This window comes from Pseudophryne corroboree, chromosome 7 (assembly GCF_028390025.1).
Source record: "Pseudophryne corroboree isolate aPseCor3 chromosome 7, aPseCor3.hap2, whole genome shotgun sequence".
Lineage (NCBI taxonomy): Eukaryota > Metazoa > Chordata > Amphibia > Anura > Myobatrachidae > Pseudophryne > Pseudophryne corroboree.
Genome location: NC_086450.1, coordinates 76,846,014 through 76,866,546, shown reverse-complemented (window position 1 = coordinate 76,866,546; position 20,533 = coordinate 76,846,014). Strand labels below are relative to the sequence as shown.

At 44.8% G+C, this 20,533-nt stretch overlaps 1 protein-coding gene across 2 annotated transcripts in view; it reads right to left on the bottom strand.

Moving 5' to 3' along the window:
- CERKL (ceramide kinase like) overlaps nt 1-20,533 on the bottom strand; it is a 269,313-nt gene that overhangs the window by 40,733 nt on the left and 208,047 nt on the right. For both annotated transcript variants that reach the window (XM_063933331.1, XM_063933330.1), the window contains exon 4: nt 8,038-8,101. In XM_063933331.1, coding sequence (XP_063789401.1) covers nt 8,038-8,101 — 64 coding nt within the window. The remainder of the gene's footprint in view (nt 1-8,037; nt 8,102-20,533) is intronic.

Sequence of the window (20,533 nt, the reverse complement as noted above, 5' to 3'; positions counted from 1 at the left end):
CTCTGCCACCTTGTCACTTCTCCTCTCTCTCTCCTGGGACCACTTGTCTCTGCGCTGCCACCTTGTCACTTCTCCTCTCTCTCTCTCTCTCCTGGAACCAGTAGTCTCTGTCCTGCCACCTTGTCACTTCTCCTCTCTCACTCCTGGGACCACTAGTCTCTGCCCTGCCACCTTGTCACTTCTCTCTCTCTCCTATGACAAGTAGTCTCTCCCCTGCCACCTTGTCACTTCTCCCCTCTCTCTCCTGGGACCACTAGTCTCTGCCCTGCGACCTTGTCACTTCTCCTCTCTCACTCCTGGGACCACTAGTCTCTGCCCTGCCACCTTGTCACTTCTCTCTCTCTCTCTCTCTCTCTCTCCTATGACAAGTAGTCTCTCCCCTGCCACCTTGTCACTTCTCCCCTCTCTCTCCTGGGACCACTAGTCTCTGTCCTGCCACCTTGTCACTTCTCTCTCTCTCTCCTATGACAAGTAGTCTCTCCCCTGCCACCTTGTCACTTCTCCCCTCTCTCTCCTGGGACCACTAGTCTCTGCCCTGCCACCTTGTCAATTCTCGCTCTCTCCTGGGACCACTAGTTTCTGCCCTGCCACCTTGTCACTTCTCTCTCTCCTGAGACGATTAGTCTCTGCCCTGCCACCTTGTAATTTCTCTATCTCTCCTGGGACCACTAGTCTATCCCCTGCCACCTTGTCACTTCTCCTCTTTCTCTCCTGTGACCACTAGTCTCTGCCCTGCCACATTGTCACTTCTCTCTCTCTCCTGGAACCACTAGTCTCTGCCCTGCCTCCTTGTAATTTCTCCTCTCTCCCTCCTGGAACCACTAGTCTCTGCCCTGCCACCTTGTCACTTCTCCTCTCTCTCTTTTGGGCCAACTAGTCTCTGCCCTGCCATCTTGTCACTTCTCTCTCTCTCCTGGAACCACTAGTCTCTGCCCTGCCACCTTGTCACTTCTCCTCTCTCTCTTTTGGGACCACTAGTCTCTGCCCTGCCACCTTGTCACTTCTCTTCTCTCTCTCTCTCCTGGAACCACTAGTCTCTGCTCTGCCACCTTGTCACTTCTCCTCTCTCTCTCCTGGGACCACTTGTCTCTGCGCTGCCACCTTGTCACTTCTCCTCTCTCTCTCTCCTGGAACCAGTAGTCTCTGTCCTGCCACCTTGTTACTTCTCCTCTCTCACTCCTGGGACCACTAGTCTCTGCCCTGCCACCTTGTCACTTCTCTCTCTCTCCTGGGACCACTAGTCTCTGCCCTGCCACCTTGTCACTTCTCTCTCTCTCCTGAGACAATTAGTCTCTGCCCTGCCACCTTGTAATTTCTCTCTCTCTCTCCTGGAACCACTAGTCTCTGCCCTGCCACCTTGTCACTTCTCCTCTCTCTCTTTTGGGACCACTAGTCTCTGCCCTGCCACCTTGTCACTTCTCTTCTCTCTCTCTCTCCTGGAACCACTAGTCTCTGCTCTGCCACCTTGTCACTTCTCCTCTCTCTCTCCTGGGACCACTTGTCTCTGCGCTGCCACCTTGTCACTTCTCCTCTCTCTCTCTCCTGGAACCAGTAGTCTCTGTCCTGCCACCTTGTTACTTCTCCTCTCTCACTCCTGGGACCACTAGTCTCTGCTCTGCCACCATGTCACTTCTCCTCTCTCTCTCCTGGGACCACTTGTCTCTGCGCTGCCACCTTGTCACTTCTCCTCTCTCTCTCTCCTGGAACCAGTAGTCTCTGTCCTGCCACCTTGTTACTTCTCCTCTCTCACTCCTGGGACCACTAGTCTCTGCCCTGCCACCTTGTCACTTCTCTCTCACTCCTGGGACCACTAGTCTCTGCCCTGCCACCTTGTCACTTCTCTCTCTCTCCTGGGACCACTAGTCTCTGCCCTGCCACCTTGTCACTTCTCTCTCTCTCCTGAGACAATTAGTCTCTGCCCTGCCACCTTGTAATTTCTCTCTCTCTCTCCTGGAACCACTAGTCTCTGCCCTGCCACCTTGTCACTTCTCCTCTCTCTCTTTTGGGACCACTAGTCTCTGCCCTGCCACCTTGTCACTTCTCTTCTCTCTCTCTCTCCTGGAACCACTAGTCTCTGCTCTGCCACCTTGTCACTTCTCCTCTCTCTCTCCTGGGACCACTTGTCTCTGCGCTGCCACCTTGTCACTTCTCCTCTCTCTCTCTCCTGGAACCAGTAGTCTCTGTCCTGCCACCTTGTTACTTCTCCTCTCTCACTCCTGGGACCACTAGTCTCTGCTCTGCCACCTTGTCACTTCTCCTCTCTCTCTCCTGGGACCACTTGTCTCTGCGCTGCCACCTTGTCACTTCTCCTCTCTCTCTCTCCTGGAACCAGTAGTCTCTGTCCTGCCACCTTGTTACTTCTCCTCTCTCACTCCTGGGACCACTGGTCTCTGCCCTGCCACCTTGTCACTTCTCTCTCACTCCTGGGACCACTAGTCTCTGCCCTGCCACCTTGTCACTTCTCTCTCTCTCCTGGGACCACTAGTCTCTGCCGTGCCACCTTGTCACTTCTCTCTCTCTCCTGAGACAATTAGTCTCTGCCCTGCCACCTTGTAATTTCTCTCTCTCTCTCTCCTGGGACCAGTAGTCTCTGCCCTGCCACTTCTCTCTCTCTCTCTCCTGGGACTACTAGTCTCTCCCCTGCCACCTTGTCACTTCTCCTGTCTCCCTCCCTCTCAGGAGCCCTCCTACACATGTGTCCTCATACATCTTGCCTCAATACAACACGCAGTGGGGGGATGCCTGGTGTGACGTGAGCTGACAGCTCCCATGCAACTCGGTTAATATCGGGCGTAGAATTGTCTTGCAAATAGAACGACAACTCTGCTGATTAACATGATGTGCGGCATGCCTATATTCTGTGCACAACCGAGCCTGTATCTGCGTAGCATTTCGTATGCAGATGCAGTCGCAATCACACACAGCATATATGCCGCATATCATTTTAATCCGCAAAAGCTACTTGTGCTTCCTAGTCACATAATTTTGCGATTAAGACGCATTTTAATGGAAAAAGTTGCTCAGCCCTACTTGGTGTAACTAGAAGGGCTGTTTAACAGGCAGGAAGGCTAGATGTAAGTGGATGCATCTGTATCTCTCCTTCTGTCACTAGCAGCCACTGAGGGCTGAGAGTGGGGCACCTCTCAGTACTATTGTGCAAATGCTAGACTGACATTCAGGCACTTTGTGCATTACCTATAATACTGTATGTTCTCTCTGTATGCCTCCCTACTTCACATTACACACATCCGGAGACACGTTCCTATAATATAAAGACATTTTGAAAAAGAAAACATAGCACCCACCTCTAACTATAAAGCAAAACCGTGAAATCACCTTTAGCCACAAGGAGGTGCAAGAAAGGGATATTCCAAATTTAGAATATGGATACCGGGATAAGCACGTTTGGTGCCCTTGCACAGAGGGAAAAAACGTATATTTCCCTAGAAAAACTGGGCTTGTGTCCAACTCTAAATGGCAGACATTGGCCCTCATTCCGAGTTGTTCGCTCGCTAGCTGCTTTTAGCAGCATTGCACACGCTAGACCGCCTCCCTCTGGGAGTGTATCTTAGCTTAGCAGAATAGCGAACGAAAGATTAGCAGAACTGCTACTAAATAATTCCCTGCAGTTTCTGAGTAGCTCCAGACCTACTCACAGATTGCGATCACCTCAGTCCGTTTAGTTCCTGGTTTGACGTCACAAACACGCCCTGCGTTCGGCCAGCCACACCCCCCGTTTCTCCAGCCACTCCTGCGTTTTTACCTGGCACGCCTGCGTTTTTTAGCATACTCCCTGAAAACAGCCAGTTTCCGCCCAGAAACACCCACTTCCTGTCAATCTATGATCACTCGAGCGATGAAAAAACGTTGCTCGATGTTGTGTAAAACCACAAAGTTTTGTGTGAAAGTACTTAGCGCATGCGCGCTGCGTACCATGCGCATTTTTGCAGTTTTTTCACTTAATCGCTGCACTGCGAAAAACGGCAGCGAGCGAACAACTCGGAATGACCACCCTTGTGCACAAACAGGGTAATGCAACTTTAGCATTTACCACTAACACTTTCATGACACATAGCATGCACATGTATACTCATACACCTAGGCCAAATATTACTGCTTTCACATGGTTGCATCTTTAGATCTCCAAAATACACACTTTGGGCTGGATTCAATAAAGCGCGGAGGCTGTGGAGGTACAACAAGGATCAGCCTGTCCTAACTGGTCATTATAGGTGCAACTTGAGCTACCAATGGCAGTTTGCATGTAAGTGAATCTGGTCCATGGCATGTTCATTTTTGTGTACAAACATATCTCTCTACATATTCCAGGAGGATACATGTGTTAAGCTCCATATGAGACCCTAAGTATACAGCACAGTGGGGCAGATGTATTAAGCCTGGAGAATGCATAAAGAAGTGATAAAGCAGTGATAAGTGCAAGATGATAACTCACCAGCCAATCAGCTCCAATATGTAAATTGACAGCTGTGAGCTGATTGGATGGTGGGTTATTACCATGCACTTATCACTGCTTTATCACTTCTTTATGCCTTCTCCAGGCTTAATACATCTGCCCCAGTATGCCGTAAAATCTGATCATGGACAAATAGGTGACCTACTTCTTGTAATATTCCCTTTTAACATGATTCCAGTTACAGACTGCTTGTACTTGATGATATTTAATGATCGATCAGTGGCCTGTCGGTGACCTGAGCATCCTGGGGATAGGCCACTGTTTCACATATAAATCCAAACGGCCAAGCTGTGCATTCCTTTCTTCTTCAGCTAAAGTTTTCTCTTAATTATGAATTTTTTTTTGCCTATTCGTATGTAGATTAAGTTCTGCAAACATTGTCAGCAATATGTAAATATGAGCTAAAGAAAAGGGCACTTTTAGCTGAGAGGACAAACCACACTTTTGCAAATTCTGCACAATAGAAAACAATGATACACTCGGTGTCTAATAAGGAGTGTAATTATGGACAAAGTATGTGTAAACATATGCTCACACATTTGTACATTAACAGTTTCTCCCTGCTGGTATTATATAAGGACATAAGGCTTGCTTTTCAGCCTTCTTATGTAAACAGAGACTTTACCTGATATAGTTATCAAAAATCCCATTATATAAACACCATAAAAAACATATAAGCATGACTGCAATAAAGGGAAATATGAATTTAACAATTTTTTTTTTTTTAAAAAGACATAGCAACGGGATGCAGTAAATTTGCCAGCTGCCGGCATCCCGTTGGTCAGGATACCAACGCCGGAATCCCATCAGCCGTCAGCCGGAATCCCGGCACACAGGTGCTATTCCCACTCATGGGTGTCTACGACACCCATAGAGTGGGAATAGATCCTGTGGCGAGCGCAGCAAGGCGACTCCTTGCTCTCGCATCGCTGCCGGGATGCTGGCGAACAGGATGCCGCTGTGAGTATACTGATCCCAGAGCAACAGTTTACATCGGCTCCATTTTTATAACTGTCCCCAATGATGTACTTGTAGGCTGACTTAAAACAACAATTACAATAACAATTAATAAATTGTATTCTGTAGACAAATATACAGAGAGTCTCTTGCACTACTAATTATCTGTAACGTGACCATGTACACATTAGCTCAAAAAAAAAATGTTTACTTTATTTAGTTGTGAATTACATAAAGTGCAATTGTTTATGAACTGATGTTTATACGTCCTCCTTTACTTATTTTTCTCAATGGCATGGGTTCGTCAACATCTGTCATCCTTTACTAGCTTTTATAGCAGGGCTGGCCAAACCGGTCCTCGAGATCTACCAACAGTTCATGTTTTCCAGGCCTCCTGGAGATCTGTAGAATTGTCAGTTAGGAATGAATGCAGCACATCTTTATTAGTAATGACTACACCTATGCACCAGATAGGTGGTCTGGAAAATATGAACTGTTGGTAGATCTCGAGGACTGGTTTGGCCAGCCCTGTTTTATAGCTTTGAAGTGGATAGAGATTATTGGGCTTTTTACCCGATCCTATGAATACGTTATTCCTGCCCAGACTGCACTTTATTTTCACAAATCCTCAATAAGGAATGCGGGTAGTACCCAGAACCCATGGAGTTACTTACCAGACAGGTTATACTAAAGGGTTGGTATCAGGTGCTTGGGATGCCGGCGGTCAGAATATAGACAACGGCATCCCAATGTACAGGATCCCGACCCTAACCCTCCATCCCTACAGCCTAACCCTCCCACTCCCGCAGCCTTACCCTAACCCTTCCCGGTGATAACTAACCCTAACCCCCACTACCTGCAGCCTAACCCTAACATCCCCCCCCCCGCCCCGCGCAGCCTAACCCTCTAACCCTAACCTTCCTCCCACAGCCTAAACCAAACCCCCCCATCCTAACCCAGCCTGACATACTTACAATAGAAATGGGCGCAATCAGGATGGTGGCAGTCGGGATTCCAGCGCCGCCATTTTGATCTATGTCGGAGTTCCGGTGCCGGTCTTCTGACCAGTGTCGGCATTCCGGCGTCAGCATTCCAATTGGTATGCAGACTGGATCCCATATGAAATACATGCACAATACTTTATACAGAAGGGCATAGTTACCATAGGTGCAGTGAGTACAGCTGCTATGGGGCCCAGAGCTGAGAGGGGCCAACCTTCCCTGTCAGTTACATGTGTTCTATACAGTTTTACCATTGGGTGGTACATAGGGGCCCTTACAAACTTTTTCATTGGGGCCTACAATATATCTAGTCACGTCCCTAGACCTGCTCATTGTAATGTGGTGTAAAATGAACTGGAGGGCATTACGTTACATATTATGAACTGGGGCACTGTAATGTGCTATAATATGAACTGGGGGCAGCACTGTAATGTAACATAATGTGAACTAGGGTACTACTATGGTTCAAGTGCTTGTTCAAGTATATCCCGGGTGCTAATGAGCAGTAAGACATGGATTCTCGGATATGCAAGGACCGCACAAATTCAAATAACAAATGAATAGCTCTGGGCTCTTATCCCGGGAGCTAAAAGTCTTCAATAAATCCTCCGGCTAATTGAATTCACCCCTAAGTGCGCTTCCACACGACACAAAGTGACCATGCATCCTTCTGTGTGGAGCGTGCACGCTGACATTGTTGGAAGTTATACGAAGCGGGATGCGGTTACATTGCCGGCTGTCGGGATCCCGGCTGTCAGGATACCGAAGCCGGCAATGCCGACAGCCGGAATACTGGCTGACAGGGGCTGTTCCCACTCACGGGTGTCCACAAGGGGCTTCGTTCCCCCCCCCAGAAGAAATAGGAGGCCCTTTGTTCTGTGTTCATTACATAAAATGGCTTTCACTACTGTGAACATTTGCATTATAGATTATATTAACAACATTGTTAAATCAGTGCCCTGCAAAGAACATAATTTTTTCTTTTTCTTTTTTTTACATACTATTAATACTGCAGTAAACGAAAGTTCTAGATATGTTATAGTATGCAGTGCTAAATCTGCTAAAACAAACAGGTAAATGCTACGGGTGTGGTTCGTTTTATCGACAGTGTCTAGGTCGACAATGTTTAGGTCGACCACTATAGGTCGACAGTCACTAGGTCGACATGGATGGAAGGTCGACAGGGTTTCTAGGTCGACATGTGCTAGGTCGACAGGTCTAAAGGTCGACATGAGTATTTTTTTTTTGGTGTCGTTTTCTTCGTAAAGTGACCGGGATCCCAAATTAGTGCACCGCGTCCCCTCGCATGGCTCGCTTCGCTCCGCTACCGCTTCGCTCGGCACACTTTACCGTTCCAATCGTAGTCCACGTGGATTGTTAAGTATGGGGGGGGGGGGGGAAAAAATGTGAAAAACTCATGTCGACCTTTAGACCTGTCGACCTAGCACATGTCGACCTAGGAACCCTGTCGACCTTCCATCCATGTCGACCTAGTGACTGTCGACCTATAGTGGTCGACCTAAACATTGTCGACCTAGACACTGTCGATCTTCAAACCGGATCCCAAATGCTACATCTACCAAGCGACTACTAATATGAACATACCCGTCATATTCTTGGAGTTCACATTCTTTAAGTAATGCAAGACCATGTCCTTTATATTTAGTTTCTACAAGGAAAAAAACAATAAAATATTGAAAAGTCTTGGAACAACACATGAGAATATGGCAGAGATCAGCCAATAACAGATATGATTTCAATTTTCTCGCTTAATAACATGAAACTTAGGGGTAGATGTATTAAGCCTGGAGAAGTGATAAAGCAGTGATAAGTGGAAGGTGATAATGCACCAGCCAATTGGCTCCTGTCAATTTACATATTGGAGCTGATTGGCTGGCACATTATCCCCTTGCACTTATCACTGCTTTATCACTTCTCCAGGCTTAATACATCTGCCCCATTGTTAGTAAGAAATAGTAACAGTAATAATAAAGTGTAACTTATGGTTTTATAAAAAATACCAATACTTAAAATCTGATTAATTTAAAAATTATGGGCCTCATGTATCAACAGTTATTTGCGTTAAAACAAAAAAAGAGATAAATTTCACTTTTCTATACTTTTCACATTTTTTAAGCTTCGTCTGAATTTATGTAAGTTTTTCGATTTTATTTATCTTTTTTTTCCGCTAAATTATACTTTGGGTTTTTTTTTCAAATTTTTCCAACTTCTATTGAAAATGATTGGGAACCTTATGTATCATTGGTTTTTCGTGTAAATTGTCTGAAACTTTTCACAACTATTTTTCACCAGCTTTTACTGGCGAGTTTTGCAATAGGCCATGATTGTTCTTGTAGTTCAGGGACGTGCGGTGAGCTAAATGGCTCAGGAGGCACTGTCTAGCACCAGAGCCAGATTTATGTGCAATATATGAGAAAAATGGTGCATGTGGGCATTATACACAGGTGCAGAGGTTTGAACTCCTGGAAATTTGCTGAGTTTTAATCAGAGATGTGCGGAAAAGATTGGCAGATGAGGCACTGCCTCACCTGCCATAGAAATTATTAGAATAATAATATATTCTTTATATTTTTCATATACTTTATACAGTAAAAACTCTGGCACAAACGTTAGTATGACAGGAAAGGCTATGCCTCACCCCACCGCACGTCACTGTTGTAGTTACACCTGTGAAATGTGTTGTGTTTTTACTAAAAGTATACGGTTCAATTATTTTTTTAAACTCTCTCTCTCTCTATATATATATATATATATATATATATATCTATCTATATCAAACGTAAAAAATACAGCGGCACTCAGAGTCTTAATGATCGTTATCTGTATTGAAGAAACATCCAATAGCCACCTACTGATGTTTTTTCAATACAGATAACGATCATTAAGACTCTGAGTGCCGCTGCGCTGTTTTTCCCCCCCGTTTGCTGTCCATTCCATCACGGAGGGCACCAGAGCCATAATGCGCGTTTCTCTGCCTCATCAACTGAGGAAGCCGCCGATGGTGATGTGAGGTGGAGAAACGCGTATTGAGTGGTGTCAGCAGAAATGCACACTTATCTTTATCCCCGCTACCCCACGTGGTACTGGACACTGACCTCCGGATAAGGCTCAACTAAAAAGGAATTTGCCAGCAGGGCCGGGACCTTAACTGAACAGCGCAATCGATCCACGGATGGTAAAAAAGGGGTAAAGTTACTTTATACTATAAAAACAAAACATGGCCATGTTTATATAAAAACGCACCAAATGTGTGATTAACTGTTCCTGTGCAGTAGCAGAGGATTCAAGCGTATTAACACCAAAACACGCTGGCTAAAGCCTCTTTCTAAGTAAAGACTTCAACGTGACCCTGTTGAATTTGCTAATTAAAGTCTGTGTTTAAAACAGGGGACTCCACTATTATACAGCAAGTACTTCTGCAGCATGGATATTATAATGTCGTTTTAATCTGTATGAGTAAAATAATCCAACATCATTAGACAGATTAATATAAATTTTTAATGTGCATATTATTGTATATAGAGTGAATAAATTACTTTGTTGCAGTGAAAGTAAGCTGTGAACCTTTCTACTCCATAGAGACTAGTTGAATACACTGTAACACAATTAAGGTGATATTAAGGTGATATCTAAATAGAAACAGTCTCTGTGAACTAGAAAGGAGTGATTTTCACAGGGGATATATGGAAAAATTTACTTAAAATGTGCTTTTAAATGTTCTGCTGATTTGATATTTCAAATTTTATTAGCTTATGATATTAAAATATTAATAAAAATACATTCATATATATATATATATATATATATATATATACACATACATACAATTTGTCAGCGCTTTCAATTTCTATTTTTCTTGTATGCACAACACACTGCCGGATCTGGCTTTAGATATATCTGCAGATCAATTGATCTGCAGATATATCGAGCAGTATGTACCTACCATAAGAAACAAAGTGTACAGTGCCGATCTGGCCACGAAGATTCATACATCTCTGCATATGGTGAATTTACTTGCGAACAATGAGAGCAATTGCGCAGACTTGCGTTTAACTCTTAACTGAGCCCTTTATGCTTTAATATATTTGATGTATTTCAGAAACAAAATACCTTAATTAGCTATTTTAAAAAAAGACTATTTGCCACTGTTGTCTATGAAAGCTACAAAACAGCCGCAATGCACAGCAAATTGCTCCTGCGAAAAGCCAACTACCAGTAACAATGCGACAAAGCTGGAAAAGAAGGGTGGCACAGCCACATACCAGAATATGTACCCTCTAGAGGGGATGGATCTGTCACTCTACATTGTCATCTCAGCTTCTCACAATGCCCTGTGCAGCATATGAAACGCCAGAGTAAACGGATAAGCCGGGCTGCAGATGGCAGCTAGCAGCTCAGCCACGTTTAGCATTTTCTGGGGCGGCAATGCCAGAAGAGACTGCTCAGCTGTAACCAACCATCAAAGATTCTTCCTGACTGACATGACACTTACAGATGGGTGTTTTGTGTAAGAATGTGCATCGTTATGTGGAAGATTACAGAAAGCTTTCATGCCTGTTTTTGGTTGCGGTCTGGTAGAAGAACGGGCTGTATGACTTTCTGCCATTCTAAAACATGGTACAGGTTGAGTATCCCATAACCAAATATTCCGAAATACGGACTTTTTTGAGTGAGAGTGAGATAGTGAAACCTTTGTTTTCTGATGGCTCAATGTACACAAACTTTGTTTAATACACAAAGTTATTAAAAATATTGTATTAAATGACCTTCAGGCTGTGTGTATAAGGTGTATATGAAACATAAATGAATTGTGTGAATGTAGACACACTTTGTTTAATGCACAAAGTTATAAAAAATATTGGCTAAAATTACCTTCAGGCTGTGTGTATAAGGTGTATATGTAACATAAATGCATTCTGTGCTTAGACTTAGGTCCCATCACCATGATATCTCATTATGGGATGCAATTATTCCAAAATACGGAAAAATCCGATATCCAAAATTATTCTGGTCCCAAGCATTTTGGATAAGGGATACTCAACCTGTAATATGGTAATTTGGCATATGTAAAATAAATGTATCTTTATATATGCAATATAAGCTGTGATTTACACATAGGAGGTTTAGAACCAAATGGATTTCATTTTTGAATACACGATGTCCCTTTTGTAGCCTCTATATTGTTTTTCTTATAATACTGTTTTCTTATACTTTCAGTCATTCATTCCCTGTGGTTTCCGATGAAAATAGTTTTGTTTCACTGATGAAACCATTTACTGGAATGGTAATTGTTGTACATATTAGATCCACTGGAAGTACATTATTTCAATAAAGCCGGTAAGTATTTGGTATTGTTAGAAAGCTAAGGTGAAGAAAGGCAATGATCGCACTGACATCAGCTGACTGTAAGGAAGAAACATCCCTTGTAAAGTAGAGCTACATGCAGTATGGGTACGATCCAGCAAAGGGTAATCACACAAATGCATGTGAAGGGAAAACAGAATCTCGATTTGTATTGGTTATTTTTCAGCATGTTTGATTCTAAATTCATAAAGAAAGGACATTTGTCCCATAGCCTGAACAGAGTTTAATTCTCACTGTTCATGATTTAGGGGGAATTCAATTAGCCGAGATAACGCGGTAATTTACTGCAATCTAACTTTTAGCGGACATTGCCAAAAAATAACCACAAAAAGCAGTTTGTTTTGCGAGTGTGCGTGCACCTGCGATTCACCCGATTCAGTTGCACATTTGTGAAAATGGGATAAGAGCAGAGAATACATAACAACAACAAAGTAAATGTTTCGGTAACAAGTCACCAACCTCAACTTTTCAAGGAAGAAATATAATCCCTATAGGTCCCAGAGGACTTATATTCCAGCCAGCGCAACCATATAGTCATAAACTCGGTCAGTCTATCCCTGGAAATCAGGAGAATATCCTCCAAATTCATGTAGTAATCAAGTCTGGAAAACCAGGTGTTCTGAGTAGGGGAACTATCGGATTTCCACAAAGTAGGGATCACAGCACTGGTGGCATTACTGAGGTGTCGCAATAGCGATGTCTTATAGGCGGACAAGGATATAGGAGAATGGTTCAATAACCAAAATGCGGGATCAGAGGGGACAGAAGCATGGAGGATATCTCCTGAGACGGATATTATGTCATCCCAAAAAGCTTTAATGAGGGGGCAAGTCCACCAAATGTGTAGCAGATAGCCCAAGTCTTTATGGCATCTCCAACAAGCGGGGGAAATAGATGGGGAAATAGTATGTAGAAGAGAGGGGGGTCTGTACCATCTCATCGATATTTTATATTGTGTTTCCCTTACTTGTACACAGATAGAACTTCTATGTGTCTTAAGAAATATAGATTCCCACTCTCTATCTGAAAGTGAGATATTCAAATCTCTTTCCCATCTTTGAGTAAAGAGAGGGGGAGATTGGGAATCAGGCATTTGCAGTAGTTTATATAGAGAAGATACCGTATGTCTAGGGTGCATAGGTGCAACACACATCTTTTCAAACTGAGTCAGTTCCCTTGATGCCTGTATTTTGTTTAATCTATGCACCACTGTACCCTCGCGGGCTCACTTCACTTGCCACGCTTCAGGCTTGGTGTCTCGCTCCGCTCGCCACAGGTTACTATTCTAAATAGTTGGTGACATGGACCCAGGGGATTATGGGAAAGGTCCTCTCCACAAAGGGTAACTAGACGCTACCGTTCCTCTCGCGGAAAGGACCAGGAAGTGACAGCACAAGAGGGCAGAAGAGAACTTCCGCCCTTACAGCGCGTACATTTTTTATCTAGTCTCAATTTGTTTTAGGTTATTGGTGGCACTTGGGAAACATGTCCTGAGGGCAGACGTGATAGAAAAAAGATTGGGAAACTCTGCCTTAATCTAATTAAATCCAAGCAATTATTTAGAACTTTCTACACATATATTAAAATACAGGAAATAAAAATAAAACAGATATTGTTCCATATACATTGTTCTTTATACCTTTCCTGTAAAAGATCTCAACTTAATTTTTTTCTTGCTTGGAGGTTCAATTTTTTTTTTTTAAACCTAACGATCAGGCTTCTAGTAACTATTAAAGACATTTAATATGCTCACAGTTCTTCAATGAAATAATCACCTCACTTGACTGAGAATTGCTGCATGGTTTCAAATGTTATTTTTGGCCTCAAGTCTGCCCAGCCCTGCCCCAAGCTCTAGTCACAGACTATATACATCTACAGGCATTGATTCTGAGTCACAGGCAGATCCGGAAGCAGACACATCTAGCAAGTTTCAGCCAGCTGCCCCTGAGCATCTTCTCGCATCTAGGCCCTCATTCCGAGTTGATCGCTAGCTGCTTTCGGTCGCAGCGCAGCGATCAGGCTAAAAATCTGCATTTTTGCACATGCGTATGGGCCGCAGTGCGCACGTGCGAAGTACTTTCACAAAAAACTATGCTGTGTTACACAAGGTCTAGCGACCATTTTCAGTCGCACTGCTGATCGGTGAGTAATTGACAGGAAAGGGGTGTTTCTGGGAGGTAACTGGCCGTTTTCCGGGAGTGTGCTAAAAAACGCAGGCGTGTCAGATTAAAACGCAGGCGTGCCTGGGGAAATGGGGGAGTGGCTGGTCGAACGCAGGGCGTGTTTGTGACATCAAAGCAGGAACCAAACTGCAGTGATCGTAAGGTAGGAGTAGGTCTGGAGCTACTCAGAAACGGCATGAAATTTTTTAACAGCAAAACTGCCATCCTTTCGTTCGCACTTCTGCTAAGCTAAGATGCACTCCCAGAGGGCGGCAGCTTAGCGTTTGCATTGCTGCTAAAAGCAGCTAGCAAGCGATCAACTCGGAATGAGGGCCCTAGTCGGAGGCACCTTGTCTATTTTTGTCCAACTGTGAAATGGGAGTTTTGGGTGTCAGCTGGGAACATGCACAGAAGAGAACTGTCTTGTGGGAGTATCAAACTAGTCATACATATGTCGGTGGGATGACGACACCTATTTCATACAGATCTCTCACCAATACTAGCATACAGAAAAGGTGGGGTTGGTGCAGTCACAGAGATCGGTGAGACTCAGAATTATAGCAGACAGTTGCATTAACATTTCATTTGCAATACATCTACATTTGGACCTGTATGCAACTCAGAATCAGGCAACACAGTGCATTCAGGCATTGCATGGAACAAGAAGGGTGTATTCAGGGACAGGAACAGAAATGTTGGGGCCCCCTCAGATTATATATATATATATATATATATATATATATATACACACACACAGAATTTGCTGTGCTGTATAAGAAACTGTTAATATATACTGTATATATTTTTATCTATACACATACTGTCTATCTCTCCTTCCTCCCTCACACCCCCCAAAGTCTCTCTCCCCAATGACTCCATGCTTCATTCCCAGCTCTACCACCCTATCCCAAAGCCCTGTATCTCCACACCAATCCACTCTTACCCCGGGGAGTGACTCATCTGTGCAGCACTCCCCAGTATCCAGACCCAAACACCGCACAGCAGGTACCATGCGGCCCTCACACCCCACCAGAAGAGGCTGGTACCACACTCGCGCCGCACAGTCACTGTGTGTGACAGGATCCTGCCACTCTGAGTCTGCGCCCACACCCCCTGCAGCTCGCTGCCCTATTTGTACAATCCCTGCAGGGCACTAATTGGCATATCCTTGGGGCCCGGTAGAGGTGTCCCCTTTGACCCTCCCTGTCGCTGGCCCTAGGTGTATTGCTGGTAGTTTGCGCCTGTGTATAACTGCAAATCACTTTTTTCATCAATTTCCCTTCAGTTTTGCTCATTTCTACTGTCTGAAAATGACTGAATCTTTAAGATGTGACAGAATGTCTGGAAATACAACTGAAAAAAAGATCAGTCAATTTAAAATACAGCATCCACAAACATTCTTTAAAAAAAAAAGTTTTAAATTCTGATGTTTTAAATTTGGTTGTTTGGTACTTTCAAAATGCTTCATTTGTTTTACTACCTTTAACTGCTTTTCATTGGAGGAGTAACAACATTTTGGTTTTGAAAACTACTGCAGACTCCCAACGAGCATATCCTTGCTTTGGCCAGCAGGTGTCACAGTCAGCAAACAAAAACCTGACTTGTGGATACAGTCACTTGCATTTCATTTGAGGAAAAGAATGAGAATACGAGGCGTAAAATGAGCAGATAGGATTTTGCCTAACAGAATCGAAAATAAATGAAAATTACCAAAATATAATGCAGATCTAAGTTTAAATAAAGGCCTCATGTTCCAGATTTTTATTATACGTGCTTGTAAACAAAACTATTTAGATTTTAAGAGAACTTGATTCTTGTAAATAGTGTTCCCTTATTAACTATTCTTATTATTGCTCTATGTATTATTACAAATATTATTATTTGTTTTTAATATAGTCTAAAAGTTATCTAAGTGATTGGATATAAAAATTATCACCAGTACGATTCCAGCTGCACGATCACCCAAGCTCATTTCATGCATGGTATTATAAATAGATGACTTTTCCCTAAAATACAGTTTATTCTTTGCTATAGAAAACCAGTTAAATCCCATCTTACACCTAGTGCAGTGGTTTCCAAACTTTTTTGAATCACGGCGCCCTAGAATATCAGAATTTTTTTCATGGCACTCCTAGGCCAAAAATTTCTTATTGAGAAATGTAGAAAGAAATAATAAGAATTTACTTACCGATAATTCTATTTCTCATAGTCCGTAGTGGATGCTGGGGACTCCGAAAGGACCATGGGGAATAGCGGCTCCGCAGGAGACTGGGCACAAAGTAAAAGCTTTAGGACTAGCTGGTGTGCACTGGCTCCTCCCCCTATGACCCTCCTCCAAGCCTCAGTTAGGATACTGTGCCCGGACGAGCGTACACAATAAGGAAGGATTTTGAATCCCGGGTAAGACTCATACCAGCCACACCAATCACACCGTACAACTTGTGATCTGAACCCAGTTAACAGCATGATAACAGAAGGAGCCTCTGAAAAGATGTCTCACAACAACAATAACCCGATTTTTGTAACAATAACTATGTACAAGTAATGCAGACAATCCGCACTTGGGATGGGCGCCCAGCATCCACTACGGACTATGAGAAATAGAATTATCGGTAAGTAAATTCTTATTTTCTCTAACGTCCTAGTGGATGCTGGGGACTCCGAAAGGACCATGGGGATTATACCAAAGCTCCCAAACGGGCGGGAGAGTGCGGATGACTCTGCAGCACCGAATGAGAGAACTCCAGGTCCTCCTCAGCCAGGGTATCAAATTTGTAGAATTTAGCAAACGTGTTTGCCCCTGACCAAGTAGCTGCTTGGCAAAGTTGTAAAGCCGAGACCCCTCGGGCAGCCGCCCAAGATGAGCCCACTTTCCGTGTGGAATGGGCTTTTACAGATTTTGGCTGTGGCAGGCCTGCCACAGAATGTGCAAGCTGAATTGTACTACAAATCCAACGAGCAATCGTCTGCTTAGAAGCAGGAGCACCCAGCTTGTTGGGTGCATACAGGATAAACAGCGAATCAGATTTTCTGACTCCAGCCGTCCTGGAAACATATATTTTCAGGGCCCTGACTACGTCCAGCAACTTGGAATCCTCCAAGTCCCTAGTAGCCGCAGGCACCACAATAGGCTGGTTTAAGTGAAATGCTGAAACCACCTTAGGAAGAAATTGAGGACGAGTCCTCAATTCTGCCCTGTCCGTATGAAAAATTAGGTAAGGGCTTTTATAGGATAAAGCCGCCAATTCTGAGACACGCCTGGCTGAAGCCAGGGCTAACAGCACTACCACTTTCCATGTGAGATATTTTAAGTCCACAGTGGTGAGTGGTTCAAACCAATGTGATTTTAGGAATCCCAAAACTACATTAAGATCCCAAGGTGCCACTGGAGGCACAAAAGGAGGCTGTATATGCAGTACTCCCTTGACAAACGTCTGAACTTCAGGAACAGAAGCCAGTTCTTTTTGGAAGAATATTGACAGGGCCGAAATTTGAACCTTAATGGACCCTAATTTGAGGCCCATAGAGACAGTCCTGTTTGCAGGAAATGCAGGAAACGACCCAGTTGAAATTCCTCTGTAGGGGCCTTCCTGGCCTCGCACCACGCAACATATTTACGCCAAATACGGTGATAATGTTGTATGGTTACATCCTTCCTGGCTTTGATCAGGGTAGGGATGACTTCATCCGGAATGCCTTTTTCCTTCAGGATCCGGCGTTCAACCACCATGCCGTCAAACGCAGCCGCGGTAAGTCTTGGAACAGACATGGTCCCTGCTGGAGCAGGTCCTTTCTTAGAGGTAGAGGCCACGGGTCTTCCGTGAGCATCTCTTGAATTTCTGGGTACCAAGTCCTTCTTGGCCAATCCGGAGCCACGAGTATAGTCTTTACTCCTCTCCTCCTTATGATTCTCAGTACTTTTGGTATGAGAGGAAGAGGAGGGAACACATACACTGACTGGTACACCCACGGTGTTACCAGAGCGTCCACAGCTATTGCCTGAGGGTCCCTTGACCTGGCGCAATATCTGTCAAGTTTTTTTTTTTTTTTTTTTAGGCGGGACGCCATCATGTCCACCTTTGGTTTTTCCCAACGGTTCACAATCATGTGGAAGACTTCTGGGTGAAGTCCCCACTCCCCCGGGTGAAGATCGTGTCTGCTGAGGAAGTCTGCTTCCCAGTTGTCCACTCCCGGAATGAACACTGCTGACAGTGCTATCACATGATTCTCCGCCCAGCGAAGAATCCTTGCCACTTCCATCATTGCCCTCCTGCTTCTTGTGCCGCCCTGTCTGTTTACGTGGGCGACTGCCGTGATGTTGTCCGACTGGATCAACACCGGCTGACCCTGAAGCAGAGGTCTTGCCTGACTTAGGGCATTGTAAATGGCCCTTAGTTCCAGGATATTTATGTGAAGTGACGTTTCCATGCTTGACCACAAGCCCTGGAAATTTCTTCCCTGTGTGACTGCTCCCCAGCCTCTCAGGCTGGCATCCGTGGTCACCAGGACCCAATCCTGAATGCCGAATCTGCAGCCCTCTAGGAGATGAGCACTCTGTAACCACCACAGGAGAGACACCCTTGTCCTTGGAGACAGGGTTATCCGCTGATGCATTTGAAGATGCGATCCGGACCATTTGTCCAGCAGATCCCACTGAAAAGTTCTTGCGTGGAATCTGCCGAATGGAATCGCTTCGTAAGAAGCCACCATCTTTCCCAGGACCCTTGTGCATTGATGTACTGACACTTGGCCTGGTCTTAGGAGGTTCCTGACTAGGTCAGATAACTCCTTGGCTTTCTCCTCCGGGAGAAACACCTTTTTCTGTACTGTGTCCAGAATCATCCCTAGGAACAGCAGACGTGTCGTCGGAATCAGCTGCGATTTTGGAATATTTAGAATCCATCCGTGCTGTCGTAGTACTACTTGAGATAGTGCTACTCCGACCTCTAACTGTTCTCTGGACCTTGCCCTTATCAGGAGATCGTCCAAGTAAGGGATAATTAAGACGCCTTTTCTTCGAAGAAGAATCATCATTTCAGCCCTTACCTTGGTAAAGACCCGGGGTGCCGTGGACAATCCAAACGGCAGCGTCTGAAACTGATAGTGACAGTTCTGTACCACAAACCTGAGGTACCCTTGGTGAGAAGGGCAAATTGGGACATGGAGGTAAGCATCCTTGATGTCCAGAGACACCATATAGTCCCCTTCTTCCAGGTTCGCTATCACTGCTCTGAGTGACTCCATCTTGAACTTGAACCTTTTTATGTAAGTGTTCAAGGATTTCAGATTTAAAATGGGTCTCACCGAGCCGTCCGGCTTCGGTACCACAAACAGCGTGGAATAATACCCCTTTCCCTGTTGTAGGAGGGGTACCTTGATTATCACCTGCTGGGAATACAGCTTGTGAATGGCTTCCAATACCGCCTCCCTGTCGGGGGGAGACGTTGGTAAAGCAGACTTCAGGAACCGGCGAGGGGGAGACGTCTCGAATTCCAATTTGTACCCCTGAGATACTACCTGCAGGATCCAGGGGTCCACTTGCGAGTGTGCCCACTGCGCGCTGAAATTCTTGAGACGGGCCCCCACCGTGCCTGAGTCCGCTTGTAAGGCCCCAGCGTCATGCTGAGGACTTGGCAGAAGCGGGGGAGGGCTTCTGTTCGTGGGAAGAGGCTGTTTGCTGCAGTCTTTTTCCCCTTCCTCTGCCCCGGGGCAGATATGAGTGGCCTTTTGCCCGCTTGCCCTTATGGGGACGAAAGGACTGAGCCTGAAAAGACGGTATCTTTTTCTGCTGCGAGGTGACTTGGGGTAAAAAGGTGGATTTTCCAGCCGTTGCCGTGGCCACCAGGTCCGATAGACCGACCCCAAATAACTCCTCCCCTTTATACGGCAATACTTCCATATGCCGTTTGGAATCCGCATCCCCTGACCACTGTCGCGTCCATAATCCTCTTCTGGCAGAAATGGACATCGCACTTACTCTTGATGCCAGAGTGCAAATATCCCTCTGTGCATCTCGCATATATAGAAATGCATCCTTTAAATGCTCTATAGTCAATAATATATTGTCCCTGTCCAGGGTATCAATATTTTCAGTCAGGGAATCCGACCAAGCCACCCCAGCACTGCACATCCAGGCTGAGGCGATTGCTGGTCGCAGTATAATACCAGTATGTGTGTATATACTTTTAAGGATATTTTCCAGCTTCCTATCAGCTGGTTCCTTGAGGGCGGCCGTATCAGGGGACGGTAACGCCACTTGTTTTGATAAGCGTGTGAGCGCCTTATCTACGCTAGGGGGTGTTTCCCAATGCGCCCTAACCTCTGGCGGGAAAGGGTATAATGCCAATAATTTTTTAGAAATTAGCAGTTTTTTATCGGGGGAAACCCACGCTTCATCACACACCTCATTTAATTCATCTGATTCAGGAAAAACTACGGGTAGTTTTTTCACACCCCACATAATACCCTTTTTTGTGGTACTTGTAGTATCAGAAATGTTCAAAACCTCCTTCATTGCCGTGATCATGTAACGTGTGGCCCTACTGGAAAATACG